At 39.2% G+C, this 15,905-nt stretch overlaps 2 protein-coding genes across 12 annotated transcripts in view; both read left to right on the top strand.

The window, feature by feature from the left end:
* Positions 1-5,149, top strand: part of rasgrf2a (Ras protein-specific guanine nucleotide-releasing factor 2a) — a 51,088-nt gene extending 45,939 nt beyond the window's left edge. For 6 of the 11 annotated variants that reach the window (XM_026173013.1, XM_026173015.1, XM_026173014.1 and 3 more), the window contains 9 exons: positions 519-579; positions 677-706; positions 930-1,033; positions 1,602-1,686; positions 2,244-2,441; positions 2,525-2,604; positions 2,683-2,800; positions 3,455-3,523; positions 3,748-5,148. In XM_026173013.1, coding sequence (XP_026028798.1) covers positions 519-579; positions 677-706; positions 930-1,033; positions 1,602-1,686; positions 2,244-2,441; positions 2,525-2,604; positions 2,683-2,800; positions 3,455-3,523; positions 3,748-3,843 — 841 coding nt within the window. In that variant the 3' untranslated portion in view covers positions 3,844-5,148. Of the gene's footprint in view, positions 1-518; positions 580-676; positions 707-929; positions 1,034-1,601; positions 1,687-2,243; positions 2,442-2,524; positions 2,605-2,682; positions 2,801-3,454; positions 3,524-3,747 lie in introns of all 11 variants that reach the window. The other 5 variants (XM_026173016.1, XM_026173022.1, XM_026173017.1 and 2 more) reach the window with 2 other exon arrangements.
* Positions 5,150-6,339: 1,190 nt separating this feature from the next.
* On the top strand, positions 6,340-15,263 carry ckmt2a (creatine kinase, mitochondrial 2a (sarcomeric)). Its single transcript, XM_026173023.1, has 10 exons — positions 6,340-6,420; positions 7,926-8,102; positions 10,913-11,111; positions 11,611-11,706; positions 11,801-12,022; positions 12,816-12,901; positions 13,153-13,276; positions 14,269-14,403; positions 14,673-14,798; positions 14,915-15,263. Exons 2-10 carry the CDS (start codon positions 7,960-7,962, stop codon positions 15,029-15,031), a joined length of 1,248 nt encoding a protein of 415 aa, XP_026028808.1. The 5' UTR covers positions 6,340-6,420; positions 7,926-7,959; the 3' UTR covers positions 15,032-15,263.
* Positions 15,264-15,905: the final 642 nt, after the last annotated feature.

Here is a 15,905-nt window from a genome sequence, read left to right as displayed (position 1 = left end):
CTGTGCACCTGTCAGTCCAATCAGTTTAAGTCATACAAGTGTAAATCTAGGATGAGTGAGTTAAACAGGGTTTTGAGTGCCGTTAACCTAGGCATTTTAACACTAGAATTTATGCAGACAAAGTCACATTTATAGCAGATTGCCTCTAGGGTGAAGTAGGTAAACAGCAGATTACATATAAAAAGAACTGATACTGCTAATTCAGCTCCCTGTGTTGTTAGCCTCATGACCCTGCTTTTGCAGGTCCCTTTCAATAAAATAAACTTTATCTGAAAGATAGGCATAGCTACTGTGCTGTCACCCATTAGTTAGTGAAGACCCTTGTTGTTGTCACGTAACTATGGATGAATTACTTTTTCAAAAATTCATGCAAATTTTAGATCATGATTTTGAATGTTTAGTTGAGTTATTTTCATTGCAACACAAAGTGTTGTAGAGGTTTACATAATGTTCATGAGATCAGCTTTCATATGACTGGCACTGCATGTATGTAATGCTATGTCATTTTTGGTTTTCAGTGCACTTTCTCAAGAAGAACAAGATGATGCTCAGCTCGGGATGGAAGGCATATTACAAATGGTCAGTACTGTCATTTAGCAGAACGAGTTTCATAAAAGATTTTCCTGACAAGTTTATAACTTGTTTGTCGAAATCCTTTATCTCATGAATGACACAGAAGAGCTGCCCGCTTCTACACTTCATTGTGGTAAGAATAATGTCAGTAATGTCATGTCCTTGCCTTGTGAAAAATAGCCGCTGTGGTTACTCTGTATTGAGGAGAATTATGTTACCTCCCTCCTCAAATATCCACAGGTCGTTTCCTTATATGTGGACTTAATTTGTGTTTGTGTGGTACTGTAGTCCCCTGAAGAGCTTTGCAGTTTAGTACTGTTTTTTACACATGCAGTTTGTTTGTCTGTGTTTTCAAGGCGGAGAGTCCTAAATCAGAGTGTTTTGAGTCACTCTCAGCCCTAGAACTAGCAGAACAGATCACCTTGCTGGATCATATTGTGTTCAGGAGTATTCCTTATGAGTAAGTATGTTATACAAGACATTCAAGCTCTCCTTGCATCACCCTGGAGTTATTTAATATGATCATCTCTTTAAAATGTCTTTGTACAGCGCATTTGCCTATATTGAGTCTAGTTGGGTATCTCAACGTGCCTTAAGAATACAGCTGCCCAGTTTATAGTAAGTTAGCAAGTTAACAAATTATACAGTAATTTAACTAGGATTTATTGGCCTGCTAAAACACCTTAAATTAGATGTGTAGAGGACTATAAGCCTGGATCCCAGCAGAATAGCTGATATCATTGGCAGCCTACATCTAGTTGATGTAGGCTGCCAATGATATCAGCTGATCTGCTGGGATCTAGGCTGTTTGATTTTATGGTCTACCTGAACTAACAATATCCTTGATTAATATGATTAGCATAAAACAAAATTACACTTAAAGAAATATAGTATTTGACTCAAAGATAACTTCCCATAGGGGGCTAAAGATTTGGAGGAGTAAAGCTCAGAGATTGTAGGGAACAGATTATGACACGTGGACATACAGTATGTGTAACCTATGATTTTGGATATTTTCTGTCCTGCAGGGAGTTCCTAGGTCAGGGCTTTATGAAGCTGGATAAAACGGAAAGGACTCCATACATCATGAAGACCACCCAGCACTTTAATGATGTAAGACGGTGACTTTTTATCCTGAGCAGTGATGTAGTGGTGGGGCTTATAGGGAGTTTTATAAAAAGTCTGTGGTACAACAGTTGTCTCTCTTGTTCAGTCAGGGGCAAAAGCCAGACAGTTTCTTAAAAAGTGGCCAGTGACCACTACTTAGAGTCCAGTACACATGACATCCCTCTGTAAGCTAGAGGGAGACAGAACTGAAAAAGAGGATTTAACAGACTTAATAATACAAAAGCATTCAGTAATCAAAAAGTGGAAATGGAAAAATACAAGTAAGAGCAGTGCCTTTAATTAAAATATATTTCTACATTTTAAATACTGGATTCTCAATGCTGAAGAATCAAAGGACGAGCTGCATTTAATAGCTGTCTTTCCTAAAATTTCAGTCTATAAAGAAGAAAGCTTTCACAATCAAACTAAATATATATGATTATCCACATTAGATTGGTGGTGTATTCTTTTGCCCACTAATATCAGTGACATAATTTGGCATATCACTGAAGGCAGACAGATTATTGGACACATCTCTCATCTCTCTATACCTTGCTTCACAGATGAGCAACCTGGTAGCGTCTCAGATAATGACCCATACTGATGTGGCCTCCAGAGCCAGCTCCATTGAGAAGTGGCTGGCAGTGGCTGACATCTGTCGCTGCCTCAATAACTACAACGGAGTACTGGAGATCATTGCTGCACTCGAAGGCAGTGCCATCTACAGGCTTAAAAAGACCTGGGCAAAAGTCTGCAAACAGGTTGATTCTCCTTTCAGAGAGCTGCTGAAAATAATACCACATCTGTGTACTGAAAAAATTACTCTTTTTTTCATTATTTTCAGACAAAGGGACTGAGGGACAGACTTCAGAAGATTGTGTCATCAGAGGGACGGTTCAAGAACCTCAGAGAGACACTGAAAAAGTAAATATAGCCAGTGAGCAGAGGAAAATGTCTCAAATCAGTTCATAAACACTGTACATTTCTGCTTTGTCTGCACAGCTGTAATCCTCCATGTGTCCCTTACCTGGGCATGTACCTCACTGACCTGGCCTGCATTGAGGAGGGGACACCCAACTTTACAGAGGAAGGCCTTGTTAACTTCTCTAAGATGAGGATGGTAAGGATTACACTTTCCTAAAACTGGAATTTGGCACAAAACTCACAATTCACTGTGCCTTAATGGTCTATATAGCAGAAAAAACTTTAAAAACATAAAATTTGAATCTGGATGTCAGTTATTGAGCTGCTTAAATCCGTTTGAGGCACATATGCCATACTCTATTGAATACTGACTAACGGTCATCTAGGACTTGATTATGATGATCTATTTAGACATTGAACATCTATGCACACAGCCCCTGTTTTTGTCCATCTTTGTGATATGATACTACAATACCTAAAGTCACGGTTTCCAGAATTTTGTCTTAAATAATTTAATACTTGCACTGAATATCTACCTTTACTACTGCTGGAGGCCTAAACAATACTATTGAACTGGCTCTCCAAAAGGCCTGTACTCTGTGCATCTTTTTTAATGAGCTTGTTTCAGATATTTCCTTCGAAATACAAGCATGTAGCAGGGAGTAATTTCAGGTTATTGGTTAGAGACTAACAAGTCTCTTACCAGGACAGCGAGTGAACCCCCCTCACACACACACACACACACACACACACACACACACACACACACACACACACACACACACACACACACTCTAGAAAAAAACATCATGTCTGAAGCATTCCAGTAACTTTGTCCTTGGTATCTCAGATTTCTCATATCATCCGGGAGATCCGTCAGTTCCAGCAAACACCGTACAGGATAGAGCACCAACCAAAGGTGTGTCTAATTAGATATTTGTAACGTGTAATTATTGTTAATGATTTTTTTAAGCAGATTTATATGAGCTGTTTACATAATTAAAAAAATATACTGAAGCCAGTTTAGCAGGAAAATGTGTTTAATAACAAACAATCAATATCAGAGTAAGTGTATAATTTTTCACTGCTTAACCTTCAAAAAATCCAAAATCTTTAAATTTAACTTATCTCATTCCATTCCAGGTGACTCAGTTCCTGCTGGATAAAAGCCTAGTGATTGATGAAGATACCCTTTATGAACTCTCACTCAAGATTGAACCCCGACTACCACCTGGCTAACTGCATCTTCTAAACAGACATATAGTTGATATATATACAATTTCTAGCTCAGAGCAACACATTCATTCATTCATTACACAGCAGGGGTTGTTACATAGAATGCCATCAATCACTGCGCTTGGGAAACTCAGGAGAAAATGTGCCTTACTGAAGTGTATATTTAGTGAGCAGACTATAAAACAGTGGTACAGTTCTGTTACCTATTCAAAGTTGTCCTTACAACATATCAGTTTTCTGTAACACAAATCAAATGAACACAAACTAGTTGCACTAGTTTACACAGTAAGTTTGGGGTTGTTGGGGTTGTTGGGGACCCTGTAGCAAGTAATCAAGTAATTGCATAATTGAGTAACTGAGAAAGTCTCTGTGTGTGTGTGTGTGTGTGTGTGTGTGTGTGTGTGTGTGTGTGTGTGTGTAGACATGCTGGGTTTCCTAAACAGCTGGAGTACGTCACATATTTTATCTACTTTAATACTGTCTGTTTCACAGGAGACGTTATCTAACGCTTCGCTTTTTATCTTTTTTTAATCTTACGCTATGATAAAAAGGAAAAATGAAAGCTTTATGTTCTTACAGATTCTCTCGCATGTCAGAGCAAAAATCCTTAAAGTTTAAACACATTGCAGGTTTTGAAATATGCTCATTACAGTTTTTAAGACATTTTTCTTTCTCTTTACAATCAGATCCTGTCTTTTGAGTTTTTTAATGTTTATGATTTTGTACACAAAACTTTTTGAGCTTCACTTTTTGAGAGTTGGACTCAAGGGGTTCTTTCATGCTACAAAAGCATAGTGCCACATATTCTTGATATGTGGCACTATTCTTAATAGTTCCCGTCAATGTGATCAATTTTTCATATTCATATTTCAAACTCTATTGAGTGTATTAGTGAAATAGTAAGATCTTTGCACTATTAATTTATTATTAATTCAAAGATTTTCATTAGACTGTAATTTTGATTATAACATGAATATAGTGTGATTTCCCCTGAACTTAAAATTTTGTGCTTGTTTGATGTCTTTGGGATGTGGTAGGGATGGGTTATTGGGTCTGGGGGCGTATTTTTTGCCATTTCAAGGGTCCGGAATCTGCTTTCTTACACTGCTGCATACTTTGAAGTTACAGTTTTGCTAATGTATTTATAAGCTTAAAAATAAAATAAAAAATAAACTGTTCAAACTGTAATTCTGATGCACATTGTTGTTTTATCAAGCAGAAAGAGGACACATAAAATCATCAAAAAGAAAAAAAATGAACACACATTGTTGCCAAAATAAAACTTGCACACAGACTAATGCAAGTTCACTGAGAAGAGATCACTTGGAAGAATTGAGCATGATTTACTGAGATATTGAAAAATAATGGATTTCATAATTAGACTCATGACCCATCATGGCAGACCAGAATCTCAGCAGTCATAGGATTTAGGACGCCCCCCCCCCCCCCCCCCCCCCCCCCCCCAAAGTCTAGATGCTGGTGGTTGCTGGTGAAGATGAAGACTGAGGGTCTGTGAGGTTTAGACGGGGAGCAGGTAGGTTGTATGAAGGAGAGCCTGAAAGGGAGAATGACTGAGAGCCCATATTTAAACTATGCGAAACAGGGGTTGGTTTAACGATTGCAAGAAGATGATTGGACTAGATTAATGATGTCAGCACTGAGAGTGACAGTGTGGGAAAATGTCAGTAAAAAACATGGCACAAAAACAGAAAACCAAATAAAAAGTGGGTTGAAAATTGGGTTGCAGATGTGCAGCAACTGTAAGGAAAGCAGCCAAAATTGTGTGCCCTACATAAGCATAAGCAGGGTATGAGTTGAGCCATCGGCCATAATATTACACTCTCTCTCTCTCTCTCTCTCTCTCTCTCTCTCTCTCTCTCTCTCTCTCTCTCTCTCTAAATTCATTTCCCTCTCGCCCTTGCGGGGGTCTTTACCCCTACTTAAAGCTCGGTTCCTCTACCAGATTCCTGGGACCTTGAGGTTCCTGCATCTTTGCTGTTCCAAAGACTGAAGTCTTCTGGACAGAGAGTCTTCTGGGATCTGCTGGATCTTAATCAAATAAAACAAGCTGCACTGAAGTTTACCCATACCCATGCAGCTTATTAGCTGACAGTGCATTGGGAGGACAGTACTTGTGTACAAAACTCTAAGGTTTATACTGGGAGATCTAGTTTCTCTTGGTATTGGCTACAGTGAGTCTAGTTTAACTACCTATCCACATAGGATTTTCTCACTAAATTTTATCCATGGGATTTTTGTAATGTGCAAATATTGAATCCTCTAACTCAGGGCATGGCTGCTGCTGTACATAGCTCTCATGGTCACAGAAGTGGAACAAGAGATCATTTTCAAATATCAAGGTCAAACTGGACAGTGATATTGGAGCCTTGGTGGTCATGGTTAATCATGGCTCAGCAGAAAGCATACTATACGTCCATTGGCTTATAATTATTTCTTTCTGAACTTTTGATTGGCTCCGACCTTCTAATCCCACATGACGGGGTGGAGCCTTGTGTAAGAGGAGAGTGAAAAGCTGTTTAACAAGAGACCCTGAGCAAGAAGGCAGCAGCTTTTCTACAGGTACTGTATCTCCTTTCTCTTATTTCTCCTACAGAAAGCCTTCATTTGCTTCCAATACTTGGGAAAATTATTGAGCTGGTTGTAGAGCTAGTATTAAAGATCCAGGCTGTATACAAAAAAATTGCATGCTTTTGACATTCAAAATTAATGTGAAGTTTAAAAGCTATGGACAAGGAAAGCAGGTGGAAGGTGAAGCAGGATTTGATGATGATTTCAAGGTGATATGTAAGCAAACAACAGGAAGAAACGTAGAAAATCAAACAGAGAGTAGGTGCTTTTTTTTTTTACATGAAAAGTTTCCAGTTAAAAGGTCACAGCAACCAGGGGAGGGGACAGTGATCTTAGAGCATCTGTAAGATCTCATAATTTTCAGTGTTGGTTAGTAGAGGTGGTTTCTCACAGGCTGATCTCTAGAAAGAACTCTTGCACTCTCTTTCCACCTGTTTTTCATCCTGATACATCAGCTCTCCTGTACACTTCACCTTCCAACTGCCTTGTTTCCATCTGTCTGTCCCACTGCCTTATGAGGTTCTGGTCTTGTGACCAGTTCTGAATGTCACCGTCTGAGCCAGGCATGGCTTGGATCTTGACACTGAATCCTGGCAGTGCAACCGCCTTCCACCAATCTATAAATACTACGCCCATTGACCCACAGAGTGAACTGCCTTTAACCTACACAGAGAAAGGAAAAGCCTTAGAGTGGGACAAACGGAGCTCATAAAAATCATGTGACTAACTGAGTGACTTTTAATTTCAGGTCTGACTCTGATTAATAGGACTAACAACGACCTCACAGCTCCCCTCTATATAAAGACACACTCTCATGGACACAATCCACAGAGGATAAGCTAAAATTTGACCTTCCAGGCCAGGTCCATGAAACTAAATGAATTGCTTTTGTGGGACATTTCGACAAAATTAACAAGAATGATTATTAAAGCCATTTCTTTTTGAATAAATGTCGCATTTTTTGTTAGCTTACGGCTGACTTCTCACTGTTCAATAGCAAAGCATTAGTGTCATATGAAACCTGCCATTCTGTGTCATATGAAACCTGCCATTAAGACTGCGATAATAACACTAAGAGTGTTTGCCAGAGCCTCCCATGGTCTAAGCTTGATATAATATTGAATAAAACTTTTCATGGGTGAAAGGTCATTAGATAAGAGCAAGTTAGGCCTAGATTGTTCTGGGTATCCTACCTTAATCTTTAGAACTCTCACTACAATCACATCCCAATCCTCAGCCCTAACCCTGACCTGATCCTTTTTTGGATTTTTTTCGCAGTTTTATTCTACACCCCAAAACTATAACATCATGACAATGTGATTGGTCACTTGCAATGCTGAATTTACAGCAACATTTATTATGATGATCCAGGGACACCACAACATGAGGATACTAGATACACATCAGGTGTCCATTTCCACTTTGCCTGTACGTGTATATGTTAGCACCATTCACAAGTCATCAACAAAACCTTGCTTTTGTGTTTTTATATGTAGTCCTTTTGCTACTGAAAACCCAGCTAGCAGAAAAATGGCAAGCTCTTTCACACGCCTGATCTCCAAGCGCAATACAGCTGTGCTGTTGGCCAGCTTGGGAGCAGGAACAGCTGGATTCTTGTTGAGTGAAAACAGTTCTCTGGCTGCTGAGGCAAAGAAGAAGCTTTACCCTCCCAGGTAAGACAGGTCAACATTAGCACCACTAATGCCACCAAGGGGTGACCAGTTGTAAAAAGAACTTGGTTGGCTAGAAATCTGTTAGAACATTACCATTTGGCTTCCTTGTTCTATCACCTTAATAGTTTTTTATTTTTTGAAGAATTTATGATCTCAGTGCAACTAAAGCTTTACTTTGTAAAATATGACAACAATTTAAAAAAGGAGGATAAAACCAGGGGTGCTCTAAGATTCAGCCTACATTACCTTGTTATTGACAGGTTGTTACAGTATATTTACACATCGCTCAGTCACATCTGCCCCTCACTGGCTATGTACGGCAGGGGTGTCCAACTTCAGGTCTCAAGGGTCCTGCCAGTTTGAGATATCACCCTAGGTCAGCACACCTGAATCAAATGATTAGTTCATTACCAGGCCTCTGGTGAACCTTAAGACAGGCCATTTATATAGCCCTATAAATCAGCTATGTTGGACCAAGGACACATCTAAAACCTCCAGGACACCGGCCCTTGAGGCCTGGAGTTGGACACCCCTGATGTGTGGTTTCAAAATACCAAGTGGCAAATGATACAATTCAACTAGTTAATCTATGGGCATGTCTGAAAGACATGAAGTTCCTGAATGACATTCTAAATTTAGAGAAAACTAAGGTTATTTTACTCTACCCTAAAAATATTAAAACATGGCCTCTCACCAGAATCTTATGCTAGGTGGCATTACCTTAGCCCCCAGTAACAGTGTGAGGAATCTTGGAGTCATTTTTGACCAGGATATGTTCTTCCATTGATAACATTTGCAGGGATATCTTCATCCATTTGCGCAATACCACTAAATTGAAAATTAAGTTTAAAACTTTTCTTTTTGATAAAGCTTATAATTACTGCTGACTTAGTGACCCTGAACCTCAATCCTTAGTTCTGCTGCGTCATCTTTTCACTCTCTGGTGATGCTATACACCACTATTATATTTAACCATTAATAGTTAATGGCTCTCTCTTTCATAGCGCGCCTTTTGTCCTGTCTCTCCCTGCTCACTTCTATTTCCCTTTCCCCCAACTTCCCCTTGAGCCTGCTGGAGGCTTCTTCCTGTTAAAATGAAGTTTTTCCTTTATACTGTCATCTAGTGTTTACTCATGGGGTTGACTTTCTAATATTGTTGTGCCTTTACACTAAAATATTGTAGGGTGTTTACTGTTCAATATAAAGTGCCTTCAAGCATGAGTTGGTACTACACAAATAAAACTGAATTGAATAGAATGATGTCACAGTGGCTTTGTACATCTTTCATATACACTCTATGCTTAAGCAAGAAGAAAGACAGTCAAAAGTGAGGTGAAAGAGTAGGTTACATCATAGGGACTGATGACAATAAGAGATGTGAGGATTGAAGCAAAAAGTTCTTTCTGCAGTAGATGACCTTGACCAGTCAGTGAGTAGGTATTAGACTGCAATTATCTCCCTTAAAAACAGACAGACCAACTACGTGCCTCACATCACTTGCACATTTCATAAGAGTGACTCACTACAAAATGTTTCCATAACAGAAATAAGCAGAAGGTGACATCACTAGACTGTTTATGAACTGATTCATGTGTTCAAAGTAAAAGTACCCTGCATACTGTTTTGTATTTTCTATATAACAAGTTATTGTTTCACAGCAATTTTCCAACTTCTGGGATAAATAAGGGCTTTCTGATCTCATCTTATGCACTGAGCCTGCAGCATTAATAAACATGTGTGGATTGTGTCAACACAGTCCAACTAAACATCTGAGAGTTTCAAAGAGTACACAATGTCATGTCAGATATGCTGGCGATGTCTTGCAAGATCAGTGACGCTCTCACATTTCATCTGGGTTACCTTTGGCTCACTCTCACTTACTTTTTCACACTGTATTTTATGCTCTCCCCTTTTACTGCCTTTACCCACTCATCCTATGCATACATAGAGTACACTTGCTTCTCTGGTGGCTGAAGATAGATTTTTCTGATAGTGTGCTCATATTTAGGCTCCAGGATAAATTTGGAATGATTTGAAGCCTACTTAGTGCCACTGCATGCTGGATCAGAATCTAAAAGCACCTTATGTTCCTAATAGTTTTACACAATATAAAGATTCAGAATTTAGCCACTGACTCCATATACTCTTTGTCCAATATTAGATTCCTGATATTGATGAACTCTCTGATTCCAGAGTTATAGTACTCTTACCCCCTAAATGGCAGCTAAGTTTAGCAGCTAGTTGAGGACAAATGGGAGCCACCAGTAGCTATTATCAACCTCTGGCTCTCTTTCATTGCATGTCTTTTGTTCTGTCAAATGGCTGCCCCTCCCTGAACCTGGTTCTTCTGGGGGTTTCTTCCTGTTAAAAGGGAGTTTCTCCTTTCTACTGTTGCCAAGTGCTTGCTTAGATAGGGTCATTTTATTGTTAGGGTTTTTCTCCATTATTGTATGGTCTTTACCTTATAATATACAGTGTCTTGGGGTGACTGTTGTTGTGATTTGGCGCTATACAAATAAATAAATAAAAACCCCTAAGTTAGCAAAATAAAAGAACAAAAATTACCTAAAAATCTTTCCCCCAACCCCAAACCAACAATGTACACATCAAATTGTCTATTTGCTTACAAATGAGATATCTCCAGGTTAACCAACTGGTATTCTGTACCACAGCTATATGCTAGATCAGCACTGAATACGTTGAAGGGAAAATTATGTTGTCAACATTAGCTGGAGTAAGAAGGAATATTATTCCAGGGGTGTCGTAACTCTCAAAACTTTTACATTTCTTCAATCCGTCTCCTCTTGAAGCTCTGATTACCCTGACCTGAGGAAGCACAACAACTGCATGGCCTCTGCTCTTACTCCAGCTATTTATGCCAAATTGAGGGACAAAGTCACCCCCAACAACTGGACCCTTGACCAGTGCATCCAAACGGGAGTCGACAACCCTGGACACCCTTTCATCAAGACAGTGGGTTGCGTGGCTGGTGACGAGGAGAGCTATGAGGTAAAACAAAGTGGGTTTTGTTTAAATTATCCACTGAATAACCTGTGCTTATCTTAATAATAATCAGTATATTGATTAATTGTAAATCTGGTAATACGTGAGAACTCAAAAACTGAGGCAGTAAGGTTAAAAAAAAGCATGCCTCATATCACTTGCACATTTCATAAGAATTACTCACTACAAAATGTTTCGACAACAGAAGATAGCAGAAGACTTTTTATGAACTGATTCATATGTTCATAGCTAAAGTATCATGCATACTGTCAGAAATGATGTGTCATTATACAGAGTGTAGTACCTGAATGAAAGTATGGTTGGAACAGTCTTTTTTCCCCATTAAGCCAGTAACTGTTGATTCTTTGTCATAGAGCTGATGATTATCCTTATTATAAAGGTGCAATTCCACACCGTCTATATCATAAGACATCAACTGTCAAAGTAAACTTCTGACTTCCTGAAACAAACCTACACTGCAGACTTTGTTTGCTGGTGCTTCTAGGTGTTTGCTGAGCTCTTTGACCCTGTCATCAAAGACAGACATAATGGCTATGACCCCAGAGTCATGAAACATCCTACTGACCTGGATGCCTCCAAGGTTAGACCATAGCTTCTTGCCACTATAATTTCAATGCATCCATATTCGATTTCTACACGTATGAAACACTTGTCTTTGCCTTTGTCCTTTCCAGATAACCCATGGCATGTTTGATGAGAATTATGTTCTGTCATCCCGGGTGCGTACTGGCCGTAGTATCCGTGGGCTTAGCCTCCCCCCAGCCTGTTCGAGGGCTGAGCGCCGTGAGGTGGAGCGGGTAGTAGTGACAGCCCTAGCTGGCCTTAAAGGAGACCTGGCTGGACACTACTACAGCCTAGGAGACATGACGGAAAAGGAGCAGCAGCAACTTATTGATGTCAGTTAATCATTTCAGAGAAATGTATACGCTTTCCTTTATATTTAAACTTATGATTTAATGTTATTTGTAATTATTATTTTGTGTGAATGGTAAATTTAAAAATGGTAAATATAGAGATTTATGGGGTGGATGTTTCTTTGGCACCCAGCACTTTGTTGGGTATCCGTTTAGCTTACTGGTTAAACAGGCACCATATGCCTTACAGCTGAAATGCAGTGGCTTGATTTCAGTCTAACCTGCAGCCCCTTGCTGTATGTCTTCTCCTTCTCCTTCTCGCCCTCTTTCCTGTCTACTCTTCACTGCTGAACTGCCAGATAAGGACAAAAATAAATCTTAACAAAATATGTTGCTTAAATAGAGTTTAAAACTTTCCAAACTGAAATAAGGCTTTCAACAGAAGGTGAAGAAACAGCAGCTGTGGCTTTATGTTCAGGTCATCTGCAGGGATATCAACTGACAGTGAAATGGGATAAGCTGTACTCTTGCATAATACCACTTTGAACCACAAGATGGTGCAGCAACCCCGTGTAGCTTCTGTAAAGGCTGTTCATCTATATTTATATATATATATTTATTTATTTTTTGAGAATATATTTTTTAAATCCATTTTTTAAAGACTAATCTCATTGCAGCCTCAACAATACCTATTAAAAAAGACCAATGCCCTTTTATATATGACTCTTTGAAATCTTTTCATCACCAAATTGTAAAGAAGTCTTTCTTCCCTTTAAAATCTAAAAATCTACATCTCTTTCCTTCTTGATCCTCCCTTAACCATTCCCACCTGTAGGATCACTTCTTATTTGACAAGCCTGTCTCTCCACTGTTGACATGTGCCTTTATGGCCAGAGACTGGCCAGATGCCAGGGGGATCTGGTATGGTCTATTCAGTTCTTGTGCATGTCCGCTGCTGTGTGACCATGTATGAGTTATTATTGTGCCTGTTCCTGGAAACTGAGCCACTAAAACAGCAGGAAGTTTGATGCTGTGTTTTCCATTTGGTGTGCATAGCTTTTTATAAACGCATGTTTTTGCACAGACGACAAGTGTGAATATCAAAGTGCCTTGTGTCATGAGTCATCAGCAGTAATGAAAGACGAGTAGTTTTCTTGTTTTCTTTTCCTCAGGCACAACAATGATAAGACCTTCCTGATCTGGGTCAATGAGGAGGACCACACCAGAGTTATCTCCATGGAGAAGGGCGGCAACATGAAGAGAGTGTTTGAGAGATTTTGCAACGGACTCAAACAGGTACAGTGGAGTGTGATGTCAAACAGAGTAAAGGGATATCATTTTGATAATTAGACAGTCTTTTTTGTGGCTGCTAATGTTGCTGAGTTGTATCAGGCTGAAATATCTCAATTATTACTCAGTTTATAAACATTCGTGTTTATACACGAATTGTGTCAAATTTCATATTTGACACATCTTCATTTCAGTCATCAAAAAGGATTATTCTTTGTGACACATTAAATCCACTGTGAGGTGCAAACTCAGCTGTTGTAACTCTGTTTGGCCACTGGTTTAAAAAATAAATGCATCACACTCCCAAACTGTATATAAAAGATGGGCAAAGCCACCATTCCATTCCTGACAGGTTTTAATAACGTTTCAGCATTTTAGTCATTGTCATGTTGTTTTTGGGGACCAAAAGAAACCATATTTGGACAAGAGGGTAGAACTTATTAGCTAGTACTACCTAGCTCGATTAGCAGGTTGGATCCATTAACTATTCAAAGACATATACCTGTTAAGTAGCAGACTTATAAAATACTAGAATTTCACTCACCAAAATTATGTGCATTGGCTTGATTATGAGCCAGGCTCCAGTGGCCACTAGAGGAACTGCATTTCATTAATTTAGCTATGTTACTTCACATGTCAGCACTATCCAATTTTGGTCATTTGGGGCATCTGAAAACAAGTGTCATAATTCTGAGTCTTTGATCCAGCACTTTGAGTGTTTTAAAATTCTGTTTATTAATAAATAATTTCTGTTTGATGACTAGTTTACTTACAGTCTACGTTTGAAAAAGGGAACAAATGTTATATATTATCTATCCTGACTCATAATAAAAGAAAACTGCATTTATTTCATTATGTACTTATTTTGTTAACATGAAAACTCCTCAAATTTCAAACTTCTCAGCTCTCAACTAAAGCGCTGCAAAAAGTGATTATCTTGCTCAACTATTATGTATAGATAAAATGTGATTGGGCAACCATGAACATACTGTTTACAGGTGGAGCACCTGATCCAGGAGAGAGGGTGGGAATTCATGTGGAATGAACGTCTGGGATACGTCCTCACATGTCCGTCCAACCTGGGCACCGGCCTCAGGGCGGGTGTCCATGTACGCCTGCCAAAACTAAGCAAGGTAATATAATGACACTATAACACTATAATTTTAAGTTCTGTTCACTTTTATTTAAATATTTTCAATTTACGACAACAGTTGTCTCATGGGACTTCTGTCAGCTAATTTTTAAAGGTTTCTATAATCCAAATTCTTCCTCATGATCTCATCTAGAATTTTTTTTAAATCCCCCAAAAAACCCAACTTCTATTCATGTTATTATTTCTGTTCTTGAAAAAGAAATCTTTTAACTACAGTTTCAACATGTTATAAATGATTCCAACTTACAGGACACACGTTTCAGCAAAATCCTCGACAACCTGCGGCTGCAGAAACGCGGCACAGGGGGAGTCGACACGGCTGCTACTGGTGATACCTTTGACATTTCCAACCTTGACCGTCTGGGCAAATCTGAAGTGAGGAGATTCTTTTGTTGCCCTTTGCACAATTTCTTTTTTCATGCTAATAAGCTCACATGCATCAGTTCTATATAACGCCCTGTCTGAGCTATTCTGTTGCTGTGTGCTTCTAGGTGGAGTTGGTCCAGTTGTTGGTTGACGGCGTCAACTACCTGATTGAGTGTGAGAAACGGCTGGAAAAAGGCCAGGATATCAAAATCCCATCTCCCATTGTTCAGTTTAGGAAATGAAAACTGAACTCCTCAGTTTCCTCGGTGACCTGATCAGTCCTCCCTCTCAAACTGAGCCTGCTAGAGCACCTGAGAGGGACTCCCATCAGCGAGGAGAAAGCATTCTCTTTAAGTTTCCAAGACAGAGTGCATTTCTTTAAGATAAATCATCTTAGACGTGTTCTTTAGAGGAAAACTCTACCTCAAGAAAATTGTAACCCCAAGTTCAATGAATAAACACTATACAACATTTTATTGCTTTCATTTTGTTTTTTGCTGTTGTTGTTTTTCACTTTGGCTGAGCAATAAAGTGTAGAAAGTGGTTCAGAATTCTTTCACTGAAGCACGGTCTGTTGTTTGTATGAAGATAATGTCAGTTTTGTAGTTATTAGATGTCAGTTTATTTTCCTATCATCATCAGCCACTTTATTAGGTAAACCATGCTGGTGCTGGGTTGGAAACCCTTTTGTCTTCAGAACTGTCTTAATTATTAGTGGCTGAGATTCAAAAAGGTGCTAGAAACATTCCTGAGATTTTGGTTCATACTGTCATGATAGCGTCAACCAGTTGCTGCAGATTTTCCAGTTGCACGTGATGGTTATAAAGGAATGGACATGGTCAGCAATAATACTCAGGTAGGCTAATAGTGCTCTGTTGGTACTTACGGGTCCAAAATGTACCAAGAAAATACCCTGCGCACCATTTCACCACCACGATCATCCTGAAACATTGACACAGTATGGATCCATGCTTTTATGTTCATGCCGATTCTGACCCTACCATCTGAACATCACAGTAGAAATAAAGATTTTTCCTGTCCTCTGCTGGCCAATTTTGGTGAGCTTGTGCACATTGTAGCCTCAGTGTCCTCTTCTTAGCTGACAGGAGCGCCATC

The sequence above is a fragment of the Astatotilapia calliptera genome, chromosome 7, assembly GCF_900246225.1.
Source record: "Astatotilapia calliptera chromosome 7, fAstCal1.2, whole genome shotgun sequence".
In the NCBI taxonomy this organism is placed as follows: Eukaryota; Metazoa; Chordata; class Actinopteri; order Cichliformes; family Cichlidae; genus Astatotilapia; species Astatotilapia calliptera.
This window is presented reverse-complemented; position numbering and strand designations above follow the sequence as displayed.